Source organism: Geotrypetes seraphini, chromosome 7, assembly GCF_902459505.1.
Source record: "Geotrypetes seraphini chromosome 7, aGeoSer1.1, whole genome shotgun sequence".
Taxonomy (NCBI): Eukaryota; Metazoa; Chordata; class Amphibia; order Gymnophiona; family Dermophiidae; genus Geotrypetes; species Geotrypetes seraphini.
In genome coordinates this window covers 57,818,802-57,839,521 of record NC_047090.1, presented here as the reverse complement: position 1 = coordinate 57,839,521, position 20,720 = coordinate 57,818,802, and the positions used below count along the sequence as shown (strand labels likewise).

Genomic DNA, 20,720 nt, shown 5'->3' with positions numbered 1-20,720 from the left:
TGCTGTATGAGCCTCTGGATCAGGTTTCCCTTATGGATCTTACGATCAAGACGGTGTTTTTGGTAGCTATTATCTCAGCCTGTAGAGTTTCAAAGCTTCAGGCTCTCTTCTTCTGGGATCCTTTTCTGCATCCCAGTGTGATGCTGCACACTGTTTCTTCCGAAAGTGATTTCCACTTTCCATGTGAATCAGGAAGTCCGTCTTTCTGCTTTTGCTTCCTCCGGCTTGAGTGAGCAAGACCGGGTGTTGGATGTGTGCAAGCTCTTCTTGTGGTACCTGGAGGTCACCACAAGTTTCATCTCTCTGACCATCTATTTGTTCTGGCTGGCCCTGCCTGCAAGGGTAGTTTCAAGTTTCAAGTTTATTAGGATTTTATATACCGCCTATCAAGGTTATCTAAGCGGTTTTACAATCAGGTACTCAAGCATTTTCCCTATCTGTCCCGGTGGGCTCACAATCTAGCTAACAGACCAGTTTCTAAGACTACCATTTCCAAATGGATCTTTATGGTCATTTCCATGGCTTACATGGTGGCCGGAAAGAAGCCCCCCCCTCGTGCTGCAGCTCATTCTACCAGAGACGTTTCGTCCTCTTGAGTAGAGTCGTCGGCTGTTTCTTTGGACGAGATATGCAAGGCGAGCTCTGTCATTGCAGCGGTCCAGCCTAGAGAGTTTCTGGCCGCCCTGGAATTCACGGAGGCTTGTCTTCACATTACAATTTTCCTGGTATACAGAAAGTTCCTGAGATTTCATGTGTTGGAAAATCGTTATCAATTCTCAGTGTTATTTGGGCTGGCAACAGCATTCTGTACTTATACCAAGGTGATGGTGACAGTAGCAGCTCATCTCCGTAGGGCTGGTTGGCTGGTTCATCCTTATCTAGACTGGCTCATCAGAGCTCTCTCTCAAGAAGAGGGAGAAAGAGCAGTGGTGGTAGTTATTCAAACTTTGTGGAGTCTGGGCTTGGTTATAAACTTTCGAAAGAGCCAATCAGTCTTTGGAATACCTGGGGGTTAAGAACATAAGAAGTTGCCTCCGCTGAGTCAGACCAGAGGTCCATCTCGCCCAGCGGTCCGCTCCCGCAGCGGCCCATCAGGCCTATTGCCTGAGCAGTGGTCCCTGACTATTTCTTTAACCTACCTCTACTCCTATCCCTATAACCTACGTCTACTTCTATCTGTACCCCTCAATCCCTTTGTCCTCTAGGAACCTATCCAAACCTTCTTTGAAGCCCTGTATCGTGCTCCTGCCTATCACAGCCTCCGGAAGCGCGTTCCATTTATCTACCACCCTCTGGGTGAAAAAGAACTTCCTAGCGTTTGTCCTAAACCTGTCCCCTTTCAATTTCTCCGAGTGCCTCCTTGTACTTGTGGTTCCCCATAATTTGAAAAATCTGTCCCTGTCCACTTTTTCTATGCCCTTCAGGATCTTGAAAGTTTCTATCATGTCTCCTCTAAGTCTCCTCTTCTCCAGGGAGAACAGCCCCAGCTTTTTCAGTCTGTCAGTATATGAGAGGTTCTCCATACCCTTTATCAGCTTAGTTGCTCTTCTCTGGACTCCCTCAAGCACTGCCATGTCCTTCTTCAGGTACTGCGACCAGTACTGGACACAGTACTCCAGATGCGGGCGTACCATTGCACGATACAGTGGCAGGATGACTTCCTTCGTCCTGGTCGTGATACCCTTCTTAATGATACCCAACATTTTGTTTGTTTTCCTTGAGGCTGTGGCGCACTGTGCCGACGCCTTCAGTGTTGTGTCTACCATCACTCCCAGGTCTCTTTCAAGGTTACTTACCCCTAGCAGTGATCCCCCCCATTTTGTAAGTGAACATCAGGTTTTTTTTCCCTACATGCATGACCTTGCATTTCCCTATGTTGAAGCTCATTTGCCACTTTTTGGCCCACTCTTCCAGTGTCGTCAGATTCTTTTGTAGGTCTTCGCAGTCTCCCGTGGTTTTAACCCTGCTGTATAGTTTGGTGTCATCCGCAACATGGTGGAAGGTTGAGTTTTTCTACCAGAGGCAAGCAAACGGAAGCTTTGGGGGCAAATTATGAACCTCCTGTCGCAGCCAGCACCTACAGCATGGCACTACCTACAGTTTCTGGGCTCGATGGCGGCTGCACTAGATGTTGTTTCCTGAGCAAGGGCACATATGCTTCTGCTTCAGGATGCACTCTTGTCTCATTGGCTTCCCCAGAGAGACTTCCTACAGGCTCCTCTAAATTGGAGTGAGGCAGCCCGCAACAGCATGAGCTGGTGACTCCACCCACCATCTCTAGCAAAAAGGGTTCCACTTCAGATCAATTCCTGGGTCATACTAACATTGAAAACCAGCCTGTTCGGCTGGGGGGGGGGGGGGGGCCTCACTGCAGTTGGAAATAGACACTATCCCGCAGAACTTGTTGATAAAGAGGCTAGAACTGAGAGCGGTCTGCCTGGCTCTGCAAAACCTACAGTCGGTGCTGGAAGGCAGAGCCTTAAGAGCATTCTCAGACAATGCCACAGCAGTGCCAACCGGCTGGGAGGCACTAGAAGTACATCGCTCTAGCTAGAGGAGAAATTGCTGATGGCCATTACGGTAGCACAAATAGCTGGAGTGGACAATGTGTAAGTGGACTACCTCAGCAGAGAGACATTGGACCCGGAAGAGGGGTCGTTGGCCCTGTGGGCATTCTAAGACGTTGGAGGCATCTGTCATTCGATCTGATGTGAACGGAACGCAACAAGAAAGTGCCTCAATTTTTCAGCCAAAGATATGAGACCAGAAGTGCAAGGCTAGACGCCCTGGTGCACCGATGGCCAAAATCTGGACTACTGCATATGTTTTCTCCACGGCTCGCCCACCAGCATGCAGCACCAAGCCACAGGAGGTGCCGGTGCCCAAAGATCGTGCCTCTCCTCCTCCTACTCGGAGAGAATGAGAGCCATAAGGCCTTGAGCATGCACAGATGCTCAAAGCACAGTCGGAGGAGAGGCACGATCTTCGAGCACCGGCACCTCCTGTGGCTTGATGCTGCGTGCCGGTAGAACATAGAAACATAGAAACATAGAAAATGACGGCAGAAAAGGGACACGGCCCATCTAGTCTGCCCACACTAAAGGCCCACCCCCTAACTACCTCCATGAAGAGATCCCACATGCCGATCCCATCTTTTCTTAAAATCTGGCACGCTGCTAGCCTCAATTACCTGTTGTAGAAGATTATTCCTGCGATCAACCACCCTTTCGGTGAAGAAATATTTTCTGGTGTCGCCATGAAATTTCCCACCCCTGATTTTCAACGGATGCCCTCTTGTTGCCGTGGGTCCTTTAAGGAAAAAGAGATCCTCTTCCACCTCGATACGGCCCGTGACATATTTGGACGTCTCGATCATGTCTCCCCTCTCTCTGCGTTCCTCAAGTGAGTACAGCTGCAACTTACCCAGTCGTTCCTCATACGGGAGTCCTGAGTCCTGAGACCATCCTGGTGGCCATTCGCTGAACCGACTCAACTCTCCGCACATCTTTTTGATAATGCGGCCTCCAGAATTGTACACAGTATTCCAGATGGGGTCTCACCATGGATCTGTACAACGGCATTATGACCTCGGGCTTACGGCTGATGAAACTTCTACGGATACAGCCCATGATTTGTCTAGCCTTGGATGAAGCTTTCTCCACTTGATTGGCAGTCTTCATGTCTTCGCTAATAATCACCCCCAAGTCACATTCTGCTACAGTCCTTGCTAGGATCTTACCATTTAGGGTGTAAGTCCTTCATGGATTTTTGCCACCAAAGTGCATGACCTTGCATTTTTTGGCATTGAAACTTAGTTGCCAAGTAGAGAATGACACGGGGAAAAAATCTGTCCCCGTCACCGCCCCGTCCCCGGCCCACCATCCTCTGCACCGCCCCGTCACCGCCATTCCATTCACCGCCCCGTCACCGTCACTGCCATCCCTTTCACCGCCCCGTCACCGCCACTGCCATCCCATTCACCGCCCCGTCACCGTCCCCGCAGCATCCATATAAGCCTTAGTACTCTAATATTTAGCGTATTCCATTCTTATAAATCAAAGTTCCTGCTGCTGAACTAGAGAAAGAGATGTTCAGCTGGCAGGGCTTTGTTTATAAATTTTTATTAACACAACTAATATACCACCATAATGTTTCCGACAGAGGACAAGTATGCAATAAATGCATTTTGCTGTTTCAATGCCAGTGCTCAGCAGAACAACAGACAGCAATATGGACATTCACCTTATGTAGTACTTTTTTAATATATAAAAATAGGCAAAATTAGTTGCTGTTTTATCATTATATTTTCTTGCCATTATAGTATTCTTCATTGATCATTTTTCTTTTTAAATTCAAAACAAATTCAACCTATCTTGTGTCCCAGCATGAATTCATGTTTCACTCAATTGGCTGTTTCAAGGGAATTAACCCTCCAACTTCCATTTGCAAAAATACCCAATGTTGTTCCTTCTATGAGCAATATTTAAATTATGAGGAACAACATTGGGTATTTTTGCTGAATTGTGTGACACCATTTGGGCTGAACATGAAGATTGAAAATGCCTGGTTAGCCCTGGACAGATGATTTGAACAGCCAGGAGCCTGTCCTGGCCATTTAAATCATTTTGAATATCTAGTCCAATGATAACAGAATTAGGGTGATTATAGAAACATAGAACTTTGTTGATCACTAAAAACAGTGGAGACTAAGGGTCTATCAAGCTCAGCATCCTGTCTTTGACACTGGCCAGTCTTGGTCTTTGGAACTGCCCATTGTGTCAGAAGCAATAGGGATTAAGTGACTTGCCCAGGGTCACAAGGAGTGTAGTGTAGCTCTAACCACTGGATTTAGAAGTTGGCTTCTTTTGGGATCTTTAACTCATCATCGCTAGGACTCGAATCTGAGTCCGTGGCACCTAACATAGAATGGAATTAGTATGGCAAAGTAATGAAGAATGGTCCAGCAGCCCCCACCCTCCCTCCACCTCACCTTATATTCGTTCCGAGTTTGCCGGCTTCCTTTTTCCTTAGCCGCACGCGTTCAAAAAGCCGTGCATTTAGCCAGCTCCCTCCCTCCACCTCACCTTAAATTTCGAGTTTTCCGGCTTCCTTTTTTCCGAGCCGCACGTGTTCAAAAATCCGTGCACACGCGGCTGCGCGAGTCAATCAAACTTCTCCTCTCCTGCAACTTCCTGTTTCCGGTTGCGTCAGAGGAGAAGATTGATTGACTCGCGCAGGCGCGCGTGCACGGATTTTTGAACACGTGCGGCTCGGAAAAAAGGAAGCCGGAAAACTCGAAATTTAAGGTGAGGTGGAGGGAGGGAGCTGGCTAAATGCTACGGGCGGGCGGGCGGTGGCTGCGGGGACCGCGCGATCCTTGATACCTCACTGCGGAGACAAGACCATTCACCGCCCCGCGGGCGGTGAATGGCCTTGTCCCCGTCGCCGCAGCGACTGCTAGTTTTCTTCCCCGTTTTCGGCGGGTGACCCGCGGCTAAAATGCGGTGGCCGCGGGTAAACCGCCACCGTGTCATTCTCTATTGCCAAGTCTTTGACCAATGCTCCAGCAGGAGTAGGTTCTGCATCATACTGTCGGGCATTGAGCTTTTGTCGGGCACTGTGCTTTCATCTGTTGTGCGGTTGCCTATTATGTTGCATAGTTTGGCATCATCGGCAAATAATGTAATTTTACCTCGAAGCCCCTCAGCCAAGTCTCTTACAAAGATGTTAAATAGGATCGGGCCCAAGACCGAGTCCTGCAGCACTCCGCTGATCACCTCCGTCGTATCGGAGAGGGTACCGTTTACCACTACCCTCTGAAGTCTACCTCTAAGCCAGTCCCTAACCCATGCGGTTAATGTTTCACCCAGTCCCTTCGAACCCATCTTGCTCAATAACCTGCGGTGTGGGACACTATCAAACGCTTTGCTGAAGTCCAAGTACACGACGTCCAGGGACTCCCCTATATCCAGCTTTCTTGTTACCCAGTCAAAGAAGCTGATCAGTTTGATTGGCAGGACCTTCCCTTTGTAAAACCATGTTGATGAGGGTCTCGTAGATTCTCCTCGTTCAGGATCGTATCCAATTGGCGTTTGATTAGTGTTTCCATAAGTTTACTCACTATCGATGTGAGACTCACCGGTCTATAATTCTCAGCCTCCATCCTGCATCCCTTTTTATGGAGTGGAATGACAGCCATTTTCCAATCCAACGGGACTCTTCCTGTACTTAGGGAAAGATTGAAGAGCGCAGATAATGGTTCCGCCAGGACGCCACTCAACTCCCTGAGCATCCTGGGGTGTAGTTTGTCTGGTCCCATAGCTTTGTTCAACTTGAGTCTTGATAGCTCATAGTAGACACTGCTGAGCGTAAACTCGAAATTTCAAAACGGGTCTTCCGAGTTTTCCCTCATCGGCAGCTGAGGGCCGGATCCCGGCGCCTCGCAAGTGAAGACCGAGCAGAAGTATTCATTTAAAAGTTTGGCTTTGTCGGAGTCCGATTCTACATAATTCCCATTGGGTTTCCTAAGGCGTACTATCCCATCTGTGTTTCTTTTTCTATAAGTAAGCTTGCAGGTTGGGTGGGCGGAGGATGCCAGTTCGCATGGGGGGACGGGCATTCGTGAGGGGGGGTGATGCTGGTTCAAGGGGGGGGGGCAGCATTTCGGGCGGGGGGGCCATGCCGGTTCGCAGGGGGGGGATGTAGAAGCGCATCAGTGGCCTTGGGGGTGGGGGGGGGGCGTCTTTTGGGGATGTGGTGGGGTGGGGTGGAGCAGTGCCGGGGGGGGGGGAATAGGAGGTAGAACAAATCAAGCGAGTTTCCCTTACTTTTTATGGGGAAACTTGCTTTGATATATGAGTAAATTGGTTTACGAGCATGTTTCTGGAATGAATTATGCTCGTAAACCAAGGTTCCACTGTAGATGAATGTCTCCACTCCAGGTGTATCTGGAGTTGCTAACATGGGCCGAGTGCTTTAGAAGTTCTGTGTCACTTTGGTCTTACAGCATAGCTCTTGAGCTCTCGGCGCTAACCAAGTATGGATACTCTACTGAAGACCAAAAAACCATCCACTTTTTTGGCATATTATCTTTCAGATGCTTCTCTTGGCGGCTACAGAGAGAAGCATCTCGGCGGCTGCAGAGAGAAGCAGGAGCTAAATCGGAGGAATCCGGGGCAGCGCAGAGGAAAGGCAAGGTCGGAGAGGGGAGGAAGCCAAACCGGAGAGCAGAGGGGAGATAGCTGGATCGGGGTAGTGGCGAGAGGTAGCTCCGCCCACCCCCACCGCGTCAGAGCTCGCGTCGGAGCCCGGGCCGCTCCTTTAAAAGAAGGGGGGCCAGAGCACGAGGCGATCTCGGCGGCTGCAGAGAGAAGCAGGAGCTATATCGGAGGAATCCGGGGCAGCGCAGAGGAAAGGCAAGGTCGGAGAGGGGAGGAAGCCAAACCGGAGAGCAGATGGGAGATAGCTGGATCGGGGTAGCGGCGAGAGGTAGCTCCGCCCACCCCCACCGCGTCAGAGGTCGCGTCGGAGCCCGGGCCGCCCCTTTAAAAGAAGGGGGGCCAGAGCACGAGGCGATCTCGGCGGCTGCAGAGAGAAGCAGGAGCTAAATCGGAGGAATCCGGGGCAGCGCAGAGGAAAGGCAAGGTCGGAGAGGGGAGGAAGCCAAACCGGAGAGCAGAGGGGAGATAGCTGGATCGGGGTAGCGGCGAGAGGTAGCTCCGCCCACCCCCACCGCGTCAGAGGTCACGTCGGAGCCTGGGCCGCCCCTTTAAAAGAAGGGGGGCCAATGGCGCACGGCCGTTCGGCGCTTGCCTTAGCGAGAGCGCCTTCGCGAAGGAGCCTTGAGAAGGAGCCCAGGCAGCCCAGCAGCAAACCTAACTTTAACCTAAAAAAAAAAAAAATATATATAATTTCTTCTCTCCACTTTCTTCTTTCTCTACCCTTTCGGCTTCTCATTCTTCTCTCTCTCTCTCTACCCTTTCAGCTTCTCATTCTTCTCTCTCTCTCTACTCTTTCAGCTAGCTGCACGCCGGAAACCACTCTCAACCACCGAGGGACCGTAGGAACAAGGAGAAAGAAATGGAGGCTACAGGAACCCAGCAGAGCTACCCAGTTTACTGCATCAAGTGTCATATGTATGACTACCTCCCCTCCGGGAGGCGGGCATACATATGCAGTCGGTGTCAGGAGCTGGATAGCCTGAGGATGGAGGTCAGCAGATTGAGGGTCAAGGTCCAGGAACTGGAGGGACTACGCAACACAGAGGAGACGAGCTGGTCAAACAAGGACACAGACGGAGCAGGCCTCATTGTGGACCAGGTGAGGGACCTCGAGAGATTCATCGAGGAGGCCTATAGGAAGGTGGAAGGACAGGACCAGCAGCTGTACAGACGGATGTCGGCAGACGAGACCCAGGATCCACAAGGCGACACCGGGGAAGGACCTAGCGGAGGAACCACACAAGAGGAGGAGACCGTGACTCACAGAGACCCCGAGGGAGAGACACCGCACTACACAGAGGACACGAACCTGAGACAGAGGAGGTTGCTGAGGAAAGGGAAGTCTGCTATTGTGAGAGACTCGATCTTGAGAGAGGTAGATAGTCACATAGCTGGAGGAAGGGAGGACCGGCTATTGACTTGTCTCCCAGGGGCCAAGATACGAGACGTCACTGATAGGATCGAGAGGATCCTGGACGGAGCAGAGACAGAGGAGACTGCGGTGATAATCCACGTCGGAACAAATGATGTGAGCCGGAGGAACTTCAGCATGGCCACGCTGACTGACCAGTTCAGGGTCCTGGGACGTAAACTGAAGGGAATACCCGGAGGATAGCATTCTCAGAGATCCTGCCTGTACCGAGAGCAGATGCAAAGAGGCAGGCAGACCTCCAGGCTGTGAATACATGGTTGAGGAGATGGTGCCAGGAGGAGGGCTTCCACTTTGTGAGGAACTGGACGTCGTTCTGGGAAAAGAGTAGGCTCTACCGGCGGGACGGCCTGCACCTGAGCACAGAGGGAACTAGACTACTGGCCACCAATGTGAGGAAGGAGATCAAGAGGGCTTTAAACTGAGGAGAGGGGGAAAGCCGACAGCTGATCTGATGTTGACGCTTCGGACAACAGTATCCAGAACAGATGCTGAACGGGCTGACTGCATAGAGGAAGTAGAGAGACCGATGGATCTTATGATCAGACAGCGAGGGAAACAACAGGTAAAGGGAGCTTGCTGGGAGGAGACTAAGGGGCATGGGGACACAGGGGGACTGGTGGCACAAGGGCGAAAACGGAGGGCAATATAGGGGTGACACAAGGCGAGGGGGATCGAACAGAGGCCAGGGCCCAAGAGGGGGCAAGAAAACCCGGAGGAAAAGCGGGGAAGTGGGGTGACGGGAATGTGGGGAAACTGAAAGCTACGAGGGTAAAAGCTGAGGGCAAAGCAGAAATACAGGGAACAGGAGAGGCGGCCCAGGTAAATGCAGAGGTGGAGGAAAAACGACGGGACCTGCGATGCTTTTACGCAAATGCAAGAAGCCTCACGGCCAAAATGGGTGAACTAGAGGTCGTGGCCAAGGGGGAAGACCTGGATATAATTGGAATTACAGAAACATGGTGGACAGAGGAGAATCATTGGGATGTAGCGCTGCCGGGGTACAAACTCTACAGAAGGGACAGGACCCACAAGAAGGGGGGAGGCATAGCACTATATATAAAGGACTCTATCTACTCGGTCGGGATGGATATGGCAACGAAGGCAGAGGGGCTGGAATCGCTATGGGTCAAATTGCCAGGAAACAAGGGTGCAGGCATAAAACTGGGGCTGTACTATCGCCCACCTGGTACACCGGAAGGAGTCGGACACGACTTGGAAGCTGAACTGAGACAGGAGTGCAGGACTGGAAGTGTGACAGTGATGGGGGACTTCAACTACCCGGGGATAGACTGGAGTACGGGTCACTCCAACTGCACTAGGGAAACAGGATTTGTAGAAGCTGTGAGGGACTGCTTCATGGAGCAACTGGTCAGGGAACCGACGCTTGGGAGTGCTACTCTTGACCTCATCCTGAACGGATTAGGGGGGCCTGCAAGTGGGGTAGAAGTGGGAGGACCACTAGGCAACAGTGACCACAATGCGATCAGATTCACATTAGAAAGGGGGACACCCACAGTAAGGAGGACCGCAACAACTGCGCTCAACTTCAAGAAAGGGAACTATGTTGCTATGAGGGAAATGGTGGGGAGGAAGCTCAAAAACATCTTTAGGATGGAGACTGTGGAAAGCGCCTGGACCCTATTCAGGGACACCCTGCAGGAAGCACAAAAAAGGTACGTCCCCAGTTTCAGGAAAGGCTGCAAGAACAAGAGGTCAAAGGACCCAGTTTGGATCTCAACAGAAGTAAAGAGGGCAATAAATGACAAAAAAGTATCCTTCCGGAGATGGAAAAAGGACCCAACGGAGGAAAATCACCAGGCGCACAGGAATTGCCAAAAGGAATGCCACCGAGAGGTTAGAAAAGCAAAAGGAAAATACGAAGAGGGGCTGGCCAGGGAGGCGAAAAACTTCAAGGCATTCTTCAGTTACGTAAAGGGGAAGCGACCAGCGAGAGATGAGGTGGGGCCGTTGGACGATGGGGATAGGAAGGGAATGATTAAGGAGGATAAAGAGATAGCTGAGAGTTGAACACGTTCTTCTCGTCGGTTTTCACGAGAGAAGATATATCTAATATACCGGACTCAGAGGAGCTCATGAGTGGGGAACAGGCTGAAAAATTGGAGCACATAGAGGTAAGTAAGGAGGATGTCCTCAAACAGATAGACAGGTTAAAATGCGGCAAATCACCGGGTCCGGACGGGATCCACCCAAGGGTTCTGAAGGAACTAAGACAAGAAATAGCGGGCACAATCCAGCATGTTTGCAACCTATCCTTAAGAACTGGAGAGGTACCAAAGGACTGGAGATTGGCGAATGTCACACCTATCTTCAAAAAGGGATCGAGGGGTGACCCCGGGAACTACAGGCCGGTGAGCCTGACTTCAATTATAGGGAAGATGGTGGAAGCTATGATCAAGGACAGCATTTGCGAGCACATTGAGAGAAATGGCCTACTGAGAAAAAGCCAGCACGGATTCTGTAAGGGAAGGTCGTGCTTAACGAACCTTCTGTACTTCTTTGAGGGAATAAGCAGTCGGGTGGACAATGGGGAACCCGTCGACATCATTTACCTCGATTTCCAAAAGGCTTTCGACAAGGTTCCACATGAAAGGCTGCTTAGGAAGCTGTGGAACCACGGGGTGGGAGGGGATGTGCACAGATGGATCAAGCACTGGTTGTCGGGTAGACTGCAGAGGGTCGGAGTAAAGGGCCAATTTTCTGACTGAAGGGGAGTCATGAGCGGTGTGCCACAGGGATCAGTGCTGGGGCCGTTACTCTAGACAAGCTGGAAGACTGGGCAAACAAATGGCAAATGCGCTTTAACGTGAATAAATGCAAGGTCATGCATATAGGGAAAAAGAACCCGTTGTTCAACTACAAAATGGGGGGACATTGTTGGGAGAAAGCAGTCTTGAGAGAGACTTGGGTGTGCTGGTGGATGCATCACTGAAGCCATCTGCACAGTGCGCAGCGGCCTCGAAAAAAGCCAACAGGATGCTGGGCATCATAAAGAGGGGCATAACAACCAGGACTCGGGAAGTCATCATGCCATTGTATCGAGCGATGGTGCGTCCTCATCTGGAATACTGCGTTCAATATTGGTCGCCGTACCTCAAGAAAGACATGGCGGTACTTGAGAGGGTCCAAAGGAGAGCAACGAAACTGGTAAGAGGGCTGGAACACTGCCCATACGCCGAGAGGTTGGACAGGCTGGGGCTCTTCTCTCTGGAAAAAAGGAGGCTCAGGGGTGATATGATAGAGACCTTCAAGATCATGAGGGGCATAGAGAGGGTGGATAGGGACAGATTCTTCAGGCTGAAGGGGACAACAGGTACGAGGGGGCATTCGGAGAAACTGAAGGGAGATAGGTTCAAAACAAATGCAAGGAAGTTTTTCTTCACCCAAAGGGTCGTGGACACTTGGAATGCGCTACCGGAGGAAGTGATCGGGCAGAGTACGGTACAGGGATTCAAACAGAGACTGGACAGATTCCTGGGGGATAAAGGGATCGTGGGATACTGAGAAAGTATAGAAACCCAACCAGGTCGTGCATGTGCAAGACCGGAGGGCTAGGACTTCGATGGGAAGATAGGACTCATCAGGAAACCAAGGTGGCATGGGGGCCCCTTCTGGTGATTTAGACAGGTCATGACCTGTTTGGGCCGCCGCGGGAGCGGACTGCTGGGCGTGATGGACCTGTGGTCTGGCCCGGCGGAGGCACTGCTTATGTTCTTATGTTCTTATGTGTATAGAAAAAACTGCAAAGTCTCTCTTTTGTCTGGATGGTACTCTTCTGAAACTTTTGCCTGTAGGATTCCAGGATGTGGGCTGCCCATTCTAAGATGGCTGCCTTACCATATTTATAGTTAGCACAGCCATCAGGTTTCCTACTCTGGAATGCAATTTGGTTGCCCTCTGTTAACAGATTTCCCAGATATGTAGTTCACATGGCTTCTGGCCAGCCAGCTAAGTGGACAGTTCTTTCAAAATTTACCAAGTGATCCAGCTCATCCTCCGGTGTCATTTTAGGTAATACGGGAACCAGAACACTCACATGGGATCCAGTTCCTTGAATTTTTAGAGATGTCTAAGTCTGCAAGCCCTGTTGCAGTTCTACCAGTTAAGAACATAAGAATTGCCACTGCTGGGTCAGATCACTGGTCCATTGTGCCCAGCAGTCCGCTCACGCGGCGGCCCCCAGGTCAAAGACCAGTGCTCTAAATAAGTCCAGCCTCACCTGCGTACATTCCAGTTTAGCAGGAACTTGTCCAACTTTGTCTTGATCCCTGGAGGGTGTTTTCCCCTACATCACATGGATGGGATGCAAACATACCGGGATATAATCTTTTTAGGAAGGACAGAGATGGTCATAAAGGTGGAGGAGTAGCTCTCTATGTAAAGATCAATATCCAAGCGACCGAAATGCAAGGGACCTGGGGAGAGGAAGAAGCGATATGGATTGCTCTGAAAAGAGAAGATGGAACTTCTATCTACGTGGGTGTAGTCTACAGACCTCCGACTCAATCGCAGCAAATTGATAAGGATCTGATTGTGGATATCCAAAAGTTTGGAAGGAAAGAGGAGGTTCTGCTGTTGGGAGATTTCAACCTGCCGGATGCGGACTGGAATGTTCCGACTGCGGAATCGGAAAGAAGTAGGGAGATTGTGGATGCCTTTCAAGAGGCTCTGCTCAGACAAATGGTGACGGAACCCACAAGGGAAAAAGCGATATTGGATCTGGTCCTCACAAATGGAGAGAGTATCTCTAATGTTCGAGTGGGTGCTCACCTGGGTAGTAGCGATCATCAAACGGTTTGGTTTGATATAACGGCTAAAGTGGAGAGCGGCCGCACGATACTTAAAGTCCTAGATTTCAAACGTACGGACTTTAATGCAATGGGAAAGTACCTGAAGAAAGAGCTGTTAGGATGGGAGGACATAAGAGAAGTGGAAAGACAGTGGTCTAAGCTGAAAGGAGCGATAAAAATGGCTACGGACCTTTATGTGAAGAAAATCAATAAAAACAAGAGAAAAAGGAAGCCGATATGGTTCTCCAACCTAATGGCTGAGAAAATAAAGGCGAAAGAGTTGGCGTTCATGAAATATAAAAAAACCCAAGAAGAGGAGAGCAGAAAGGACTACAGGGTGAAACTGAAAGAAGCCAAGAGAGAGATACGTTTAGCGAAGGCACAGGCGGAAGAACAAATGGCTAAAAATGTAAAAAAGGGAGATAAAAATTTTTTCAGATATATTAGTGAAAGGAGGAAGATAAAAAATGGAATTGCTAGGCTAAAAGATGCTGGGAACAAATATGTGGAGAGTGATGAGGAGAAAGCAAATGTGCTAAACAAATACTTCTGTTCTGTGTTCACAGAAGAAAATCCTGGAGAAGGACCGAGATTGTCCGGCAAAGTTACACGAGAAAATGGAGTAGATTCTGCGCCGTTCACGGAGGAGGGTGTTTATGAGCAACTTGAAAAACTGAAGGTGGACAAAGCGATGGGACCAGACGGGATCCATCCCAGGATACTAAGGGAACTCAGAGAGGTTCTGGCGAGTCCTATTAAAGACTTGTTCAACAAATCTCTGGAGACGGGAGTGATTCCTGGGGATTGGAGGAGAGCGGATGTGGTCCCTATTCATAAAAGTGGTCACAGGGATGAAGCAGGAAACTACAGGCCGGTGAGCCTCACTTCAGTTGTTGGAAAAATAATGGAAGTGTTGCTGAAAGAAAGGATAGTGTATTTCCTTGAATCTAATGGGTTACAGGATCCGAGGCAACATGGCTTTACAAAAGGTAAATCGTGCCAAACGAACCTGATTGAATTTTTTGATTGGGTGACCAGAGAGCTGGATCAAGGACATATGCTAGATGTAATTTACTTGGATTTCAGCAAAGCCTTTGATACAGTTCCTCATAGGAGGCTGTTGAACAAACTTGAAGGGCTGAAGTTAGGACCCAAAGTGGTGAACTGGGTCAGAAACTGGCTATCGGACAGACGCCAGAGGGTGGTGGTTAATGGAAGTCGCTCGAAGGAAGGAAAGGTGACTAGTGGAGTCCCTCAGGGTTCGGTGCTGGGGCCAATCCTGTTCAATATGTATGTAAGTGACATTGCTGAAGGGCTAGAAGGAAAAGTGTGCCTTTTTGCAGATGATACCAAGATTTGTAACAGAGTAGACACCGAAGAGGGAGTGGAAAATATGAAAAAGGATCTGCAAAAGTTAGAGGAATGGTCTAATGCCTGGCAACTAAAATTCAATGCAAAGAAATGCAGAGTAATGCATTTGGGGATTAATAATAGGAAGGAACTGGGAGGAGAGAAGCTGATATGCACAGACGGAGAGAGGGACCTTGGGGTGATAGTGTCCGAAGATCTAAAGGCGAAAAAACAGTGTGATAAGGCAGTGGCTGCTGCCAGAAGGATTCTGGGCTGTATAAAGAGAGGCGTAGTCAGTAGAAGGAAGAAGGTGTTGATGCCCCTGTACAGGTCATTGGTGAGGCCCCACTTGGAGTATTGTGTTCAGTTTTGGAGACCGTATCTGGCGAAAGACATAAGAAGACTTGAGGCGGTCCAGAGGAGGGCGACGAAAATGATAGGAGGCTTGCGCCAGAAGACGTATGAGGAGAGACTGGAAGACCTGAATATGTATACCCTAGAGGAAAGGAGAGACAGGGGAGATATGATTCAGACGTTCAAATACTTAAAGGGTATTAACGTAGAACAAAATCTTTTCCAGAGAAAGGAAAATGGTAAAACCAGAGGACATAATTTGAGGTTGAGGGGTGGTAGATTCAGGGGCAATGTTAGGAAATTCTACTTTACGGAGAGGGTGGTGGATGCCTGGAATGCGCTCCCGAGAGAGGTGGTGGAGAGTAAAACTGTGACTGAGTTCAAAGAAGCGTGGGATGAACACAGAAGATTTAGAATCAGAAAATAATATTAAATATTGAACTAGGCCAGTTACTGGGCAGACTTGCACGGTCTGTGTCTGTATATGGCCGTTTGGTGGAGGATGGGCTGGGGAGGGCTTCAATGGCTGGGAGGGTGTAGATGGGCTGGAGTAAGTCTTAACAGAGATTTTGGCAGTTGGAACTCAAGCACAGTACCGGGTAAAGCTTTGGATTCTCGCCCAGAAATAGCTAAGAAGAAAAAAAAAAAAAAAATTTAAATTGAATCAGGTTGGGCAGACTGGATGGACCATTCGGGTCTTTATCTGCCGTCATCTACTATGTTACTATGTTACTATGTAACAGACTCCGGAAGAACATTCCAGTTTTCTACCACTCTCTTGGTGAAGAACTGCTTTACGTTTGTACAGAATCTATCCCCTTTCAACTTTAGAGAGTGCCCTCTCGTTTTCCCCCTACCTTGGAGAGGATGAACAATCTGTCTTTATCTGCTAAGTCTGTTCCCTTCAGTATTTTGAATGTTTCGATCATGTCCCCTCTCAGTCTCCTCTTTTCACGGGAGAAAAGGCCCGGTTTCTGTAAAACTTACTGCTGCAGCTCCAAGTTTGTCTGCATAAACTGCAGCTGGTGATGCTGTTGTCCCTCCATCATTATCTGGATTAGTTTCTCCATGTTTTACTGGCAGTACTAAAGCACACTGAGTATAAGGGAACAAAAAAAATTCTGCCTATCTGGCACTAGCTGCACTATTTTTGGCCCCTCTTTTGAAGTGAAGATATTTATTTATTTTTGTTTTATCCCATTTTCCCCAAAGAGCTTAGAACAGGTTACATACATACATAATATATAGTCAAATGGGATTACAATTTATTGCATTTACAATACAATGGGTTCATCCTAACTTTACAATACATTTCCTTTCAGTCATATTGCAATAGGAAAGGTTTAGATGAAAAGGTAAGTTTTTATTGCTTTCCTGAAGTTCAGGAGTCCTTCGAGGGATCTGATCTGAGGGGACAGTTGATTCCAATAGCTTGGTATGAAACGGGAGTAGGATCTTCATCTGGTGCTCAGTAGTTGAAGGGCACAACCAGGGGGTGTTTGGAGGCATGTCTCCACCTAGGAGCAGAGTGGTCTGTTTGGCATGTATGGGGGAAGCTTAGTTGACATGTTATACAAGGATTTGTATGCTAGCATCAAGTCCTTGAAGACACAGTGTTTGGTTATGGGTAGTCAGTGGGATGATGATAGAGCTTGGGCATGGATTGTGGGCATGAAGGTTCTTTAGAAGCCTGATTGCTGCATTTTATACACATTGGAGATGTATATTCTTCACTGTAAATCCAATGAATAGCTCGTTACAGTAGTCCATGTGGGAGAGGATGAAGGTATAGAGAAGTTGGGTGAAGTCAGATTCAGATAATTAGTTCCTTAGCCTCTAAGTATAGCAGGATATCAAGCTCAGGCCTAAATCCTGAAGTTTGTGGGCTTCACTTCTTCTGGCAGGTTGAGTGGAATTCCACTTCTAAACCTATATGTAATAGTGCAAGTGGGGTTTTGAGTTTTGGACCTGTAAACACACTGCCAGACACAACCACCAATAGTACAGATATATTTCTTTATTGACTCAAAAACAAAACTCATTGAATCTTGTTGCTGCACAGTATTGGGCACATAGAAAAAGTCTCTTGATTTGACAAATAAAAGTCCTAAGCTGAACTGGAGCTGGTAATACCACATACTCCCACAAACTCATAATTCTAATTTGTTTATCCATTAGCACTTCACCATTTCCTACTACCAATTCACACATCTTTTTGTTTTCTTCATCTTGATTGCTTTATTCATTAATCAGTGACAAGATAGTTTTTCATTTTCATGTATAACCTTGTGGAATCTAGGTCTGTTCATTTAGAAAATATGAGCATAAAGAAATCAAACACCTTAAGTATAATAATGGGAAAAAAAGTGGAACAAACAGGATGATTACATGTCTTAATGATTATGATCATTCTCATTTTCCATAAATGTGTACATCTACTATATCTATTCTAATTTTCTTTTTTTGTTTTCTGAAGAATTAACAATGTTGCTGACTTATAGTCTTTTACTACTTTATAACATAATAATGAAAGATTTGAATTTAATAAGTAAGATCTGTCTCTCAAAAATGCAGTTCAAAATGTTTCTACTTTTGAAGTAAAACAAATTTTTATAATTCTCACATCGTACTTTTTCGCATAAAGTGATTCTTTAGAACAACTGAAACAACGGGAAGAAATCCTGGCTGATGAAATTGAGAACTCAAAGAGACGAATGGGTGAAGTGAATGAAGAGCTGAATAGCATTGTTAGTGACCTGCAAAATGCTAGGATTGATCACCATGAGAGCCACCGTCAAAAAATGAGAATAGAAACTCTGGAGAATCTGAAGAGGATGTACCATGATTCAGTGGTAAGGAAAACATTTCTTTCTCATATGATTAGAGTTTATTGATGGAGAAATTTGTACAGGAAAAATTTAAGTTTTTCAAAGCTCTGACTTTTTAGCAAGCTCAGAAGAAAAAAAGGAATACTATTAGACTTGCAATCACCAATACATTAAATAAAGCTAGATGTGCGGCGTCTCCTGTTGAGATACCTGGAGGCCATGAATGAATTCCGTCTGTCGGGCCATCTCTTTGTCTTGGTGTGCCCTGCGCGTTGGGGTAGGTCTGCTTCCAAGGCTACCATCTTGAGATGGATACTTGCAGCCATTTCCGCTGTTTATGTATCAGCGGGAAGAAGCCCCCTCTTGGGGCAAAGGCCCACTCTACCAGAGGAATGACTTCCTGTGGGCTGAATCTCATGCGGTCTCAACTGAAGATTTGTAGGGTGGCCACGTGGGCCTCTTTTCACGCCTTTACCAAGTTTTACCGACTTGATGTGGCAGCTAAGTGTGCTACAGCTTTTGGCGCTTCCATTCTGGCGGCGGGCTCATTGGGCCCCCCCCGAGAGTTGGGACTGCTTTGATACATCCTTAGTGTTCAGCCTCCAGAGGGATTGTACAAGAATGAAAGATTAGGCTTCTTACTAGAGAATGACAAGGTAGTTGTTACCCGCGGCTAGCCACAGGTAACCCGCCGAAACGGTAACAAAAAAAAGGTCACCGCGAGTATGGGGACAAGGCCATTCACCACCCTGTGGAGCGGTGAATGGTCTTGTCTCCGCAGTTAAAGGAGTTAGCATGGGTGGTGAACAAGTGTGCGGTTCGGCAGCCCCCTCTCTCCCGCAGGCCGTCCGGCCGTGCATCTCCTTCCCTCCCTTTCCCTTCCCTTCTCTTTGTGGCGATTTCTATAAGGCTATGCCTTGTATTGCAGCCGGAGCCTTGAAGTTGCATTGCATGTGGCTGCTGTAAAAGTCTCCTCTGATGCAGCTTCCTGTTTCCAGTTGCATCAGAGGAGACTTTTCCAGCAGCCAACACAACGCGACTTCAAGGCTCTGGCTGCAATACAAGGCATATCCTTATAGAAATCGCCATGAAGAGAAGGTGAGGGGAAGAGAGGGAGGGAGATGCACGGCTGGCCGGCGGGAGGGAGCTGCTGGACCTCTCGAAGGGGGTGGGGGATGGAAGGGAGAAGACACTGAAGCATCCTGAGGGGAACTGGGGAAGAAAGAGAGTGGAGAAGACGCTGGGAAATGGGGAAGAGAGAGTGGGGAGAAGATGCTGAAGGGAAATGGGGAACAGAGAGTGGGGAGATGCTGAAGGGAATGGGGAAGAGATAGTGGGGAGAAGTCGCTGGAAAGGAACAAGGCAGAGATGCCAGACTGGGGGAGCGGAGGGAAGAAGATGCCAGACCAATTGGGGGGCGGTTGAAGGGAGAGGAACAGTAAAAGAGCAAATGGAAGATGCAGAGAGAAGACGGACAGTGGATGGAAGGAATTGAATGAGAAGATGAGGGAAGCAGAAACCAGACAACAAAGGTAGAAAACAAAATTTCTATTTATTTATTTAATTGTGTTTATAAAAATTTATAAAAAAGTCATGCCAGCTGAAAATCTCTTTCTCTAGTTCAGCAGCCAGAACTTTGATTTATAAGGAAGGAATAAGCTAAATATTGCAGTACTGAGGCTTGTATGGATGCTGCTGGGACGGGGCGGGGCATTGGTCACGGGGATGGGGAGGGACGGTGCGGGGACAGTGGTCGCGGGGATGGGGTGGTAATAGGGATGGTGGTCTTGGGGACGGGGACAAATTTTTTCCCCGTGTCATTCTCTATTTCTTATATCTGCTAATCTTTCTTCTTGTAAATCTCTAGAGGCTAAACACCCCCCATACTGTGAGGAAAAAATAGCCAAGGAGGCAAAAAACTTCAAGTCGTTCTTTTGATATATTAAGGGGAAACGACCCGCGATGGAAGCGGTGGGGTTGTTGGATGACTGGAATAAAGGGAGTGCTAAAGGAGGACAAAGAAATCGCTGACAAACTGAACACATTCTTTGCGTTTGTATTTACCGAAGAGGATATACATAGCATACTGGAACCTATCAGGCTATATGCTGGAAACGAAGACAGGAAACTGGCAGGGTTGACGGTCAGTCTTGAAGAGGTATGCAAGCAGATTGATAGGCTTAAGAGCGATAAATCTCCAGGACCGGATGGCATCCATCCGAGGGTCATCAAGGAACTGAAAGGGACTATAGCTGAACTGCTTCAACTAATAGCCAATCTGTCGATCAAATTAGGAAAGATTCCGGAAGACTGAAGATGGCAAACGTTACACCGATCTTCAAAAAAGGTTCGACGGGAAATCCGGGAAACTACAGACCGGTGAGTCTGACCTCGGTACTGGGAAAGATGGTAGAGGCGCTGATAAAGGACCGCATCATTGATCACCTTGACGGACATGATCTGATGAGGACCAGCCAGCACAGTTTCAGTGAAGGCAGATCTTGCCTGACGAACTTGCTGCACTTCTTTGAGGGAATAAACAGGCGGATAGACAAGGGCGACCCGGTCGACATTGTATATCTGGATTTTCAGAAGGCATTCAACAAAGTTCCACATGAACGACTACTTCGGAAAATTGCATACCATGGAATCGAGGGTGAAATACTCACGTCAATTAAAAACTGGCTGGAGCATAGGAAACAGAGAGTGGGGGGTAAATGGACAATAC

At 48.2% G+C, this 20,720-nt stretch overlaps 1 protein-coding gene across 3 annotated transcripts in view; it reads left to right on the top strand.

Annotated features, from left to right (window-relative positions):
* The window catches only part of SMC1B (structural maintenance of chromosomes 1B), an 896,774-nt gene that overhangs the window by 281,582 nt on the left and 594,472 nt on the right, over positions 1–20,720 (top strand). For all 3 annotated transcript variants that reach the window (XM_033952101.1, XM_033952100.1, XM_033952102.1), the window contains exon 9: positions 17,809–18,016. In XM_033952101.1, the coding sequence (XP_033807992.1) occupies positions 17,809–18,016 (208 nt within the window). The remainder of the gene's footprint in view (positions 1–17,808; positions 18,017–20,720) is intronic.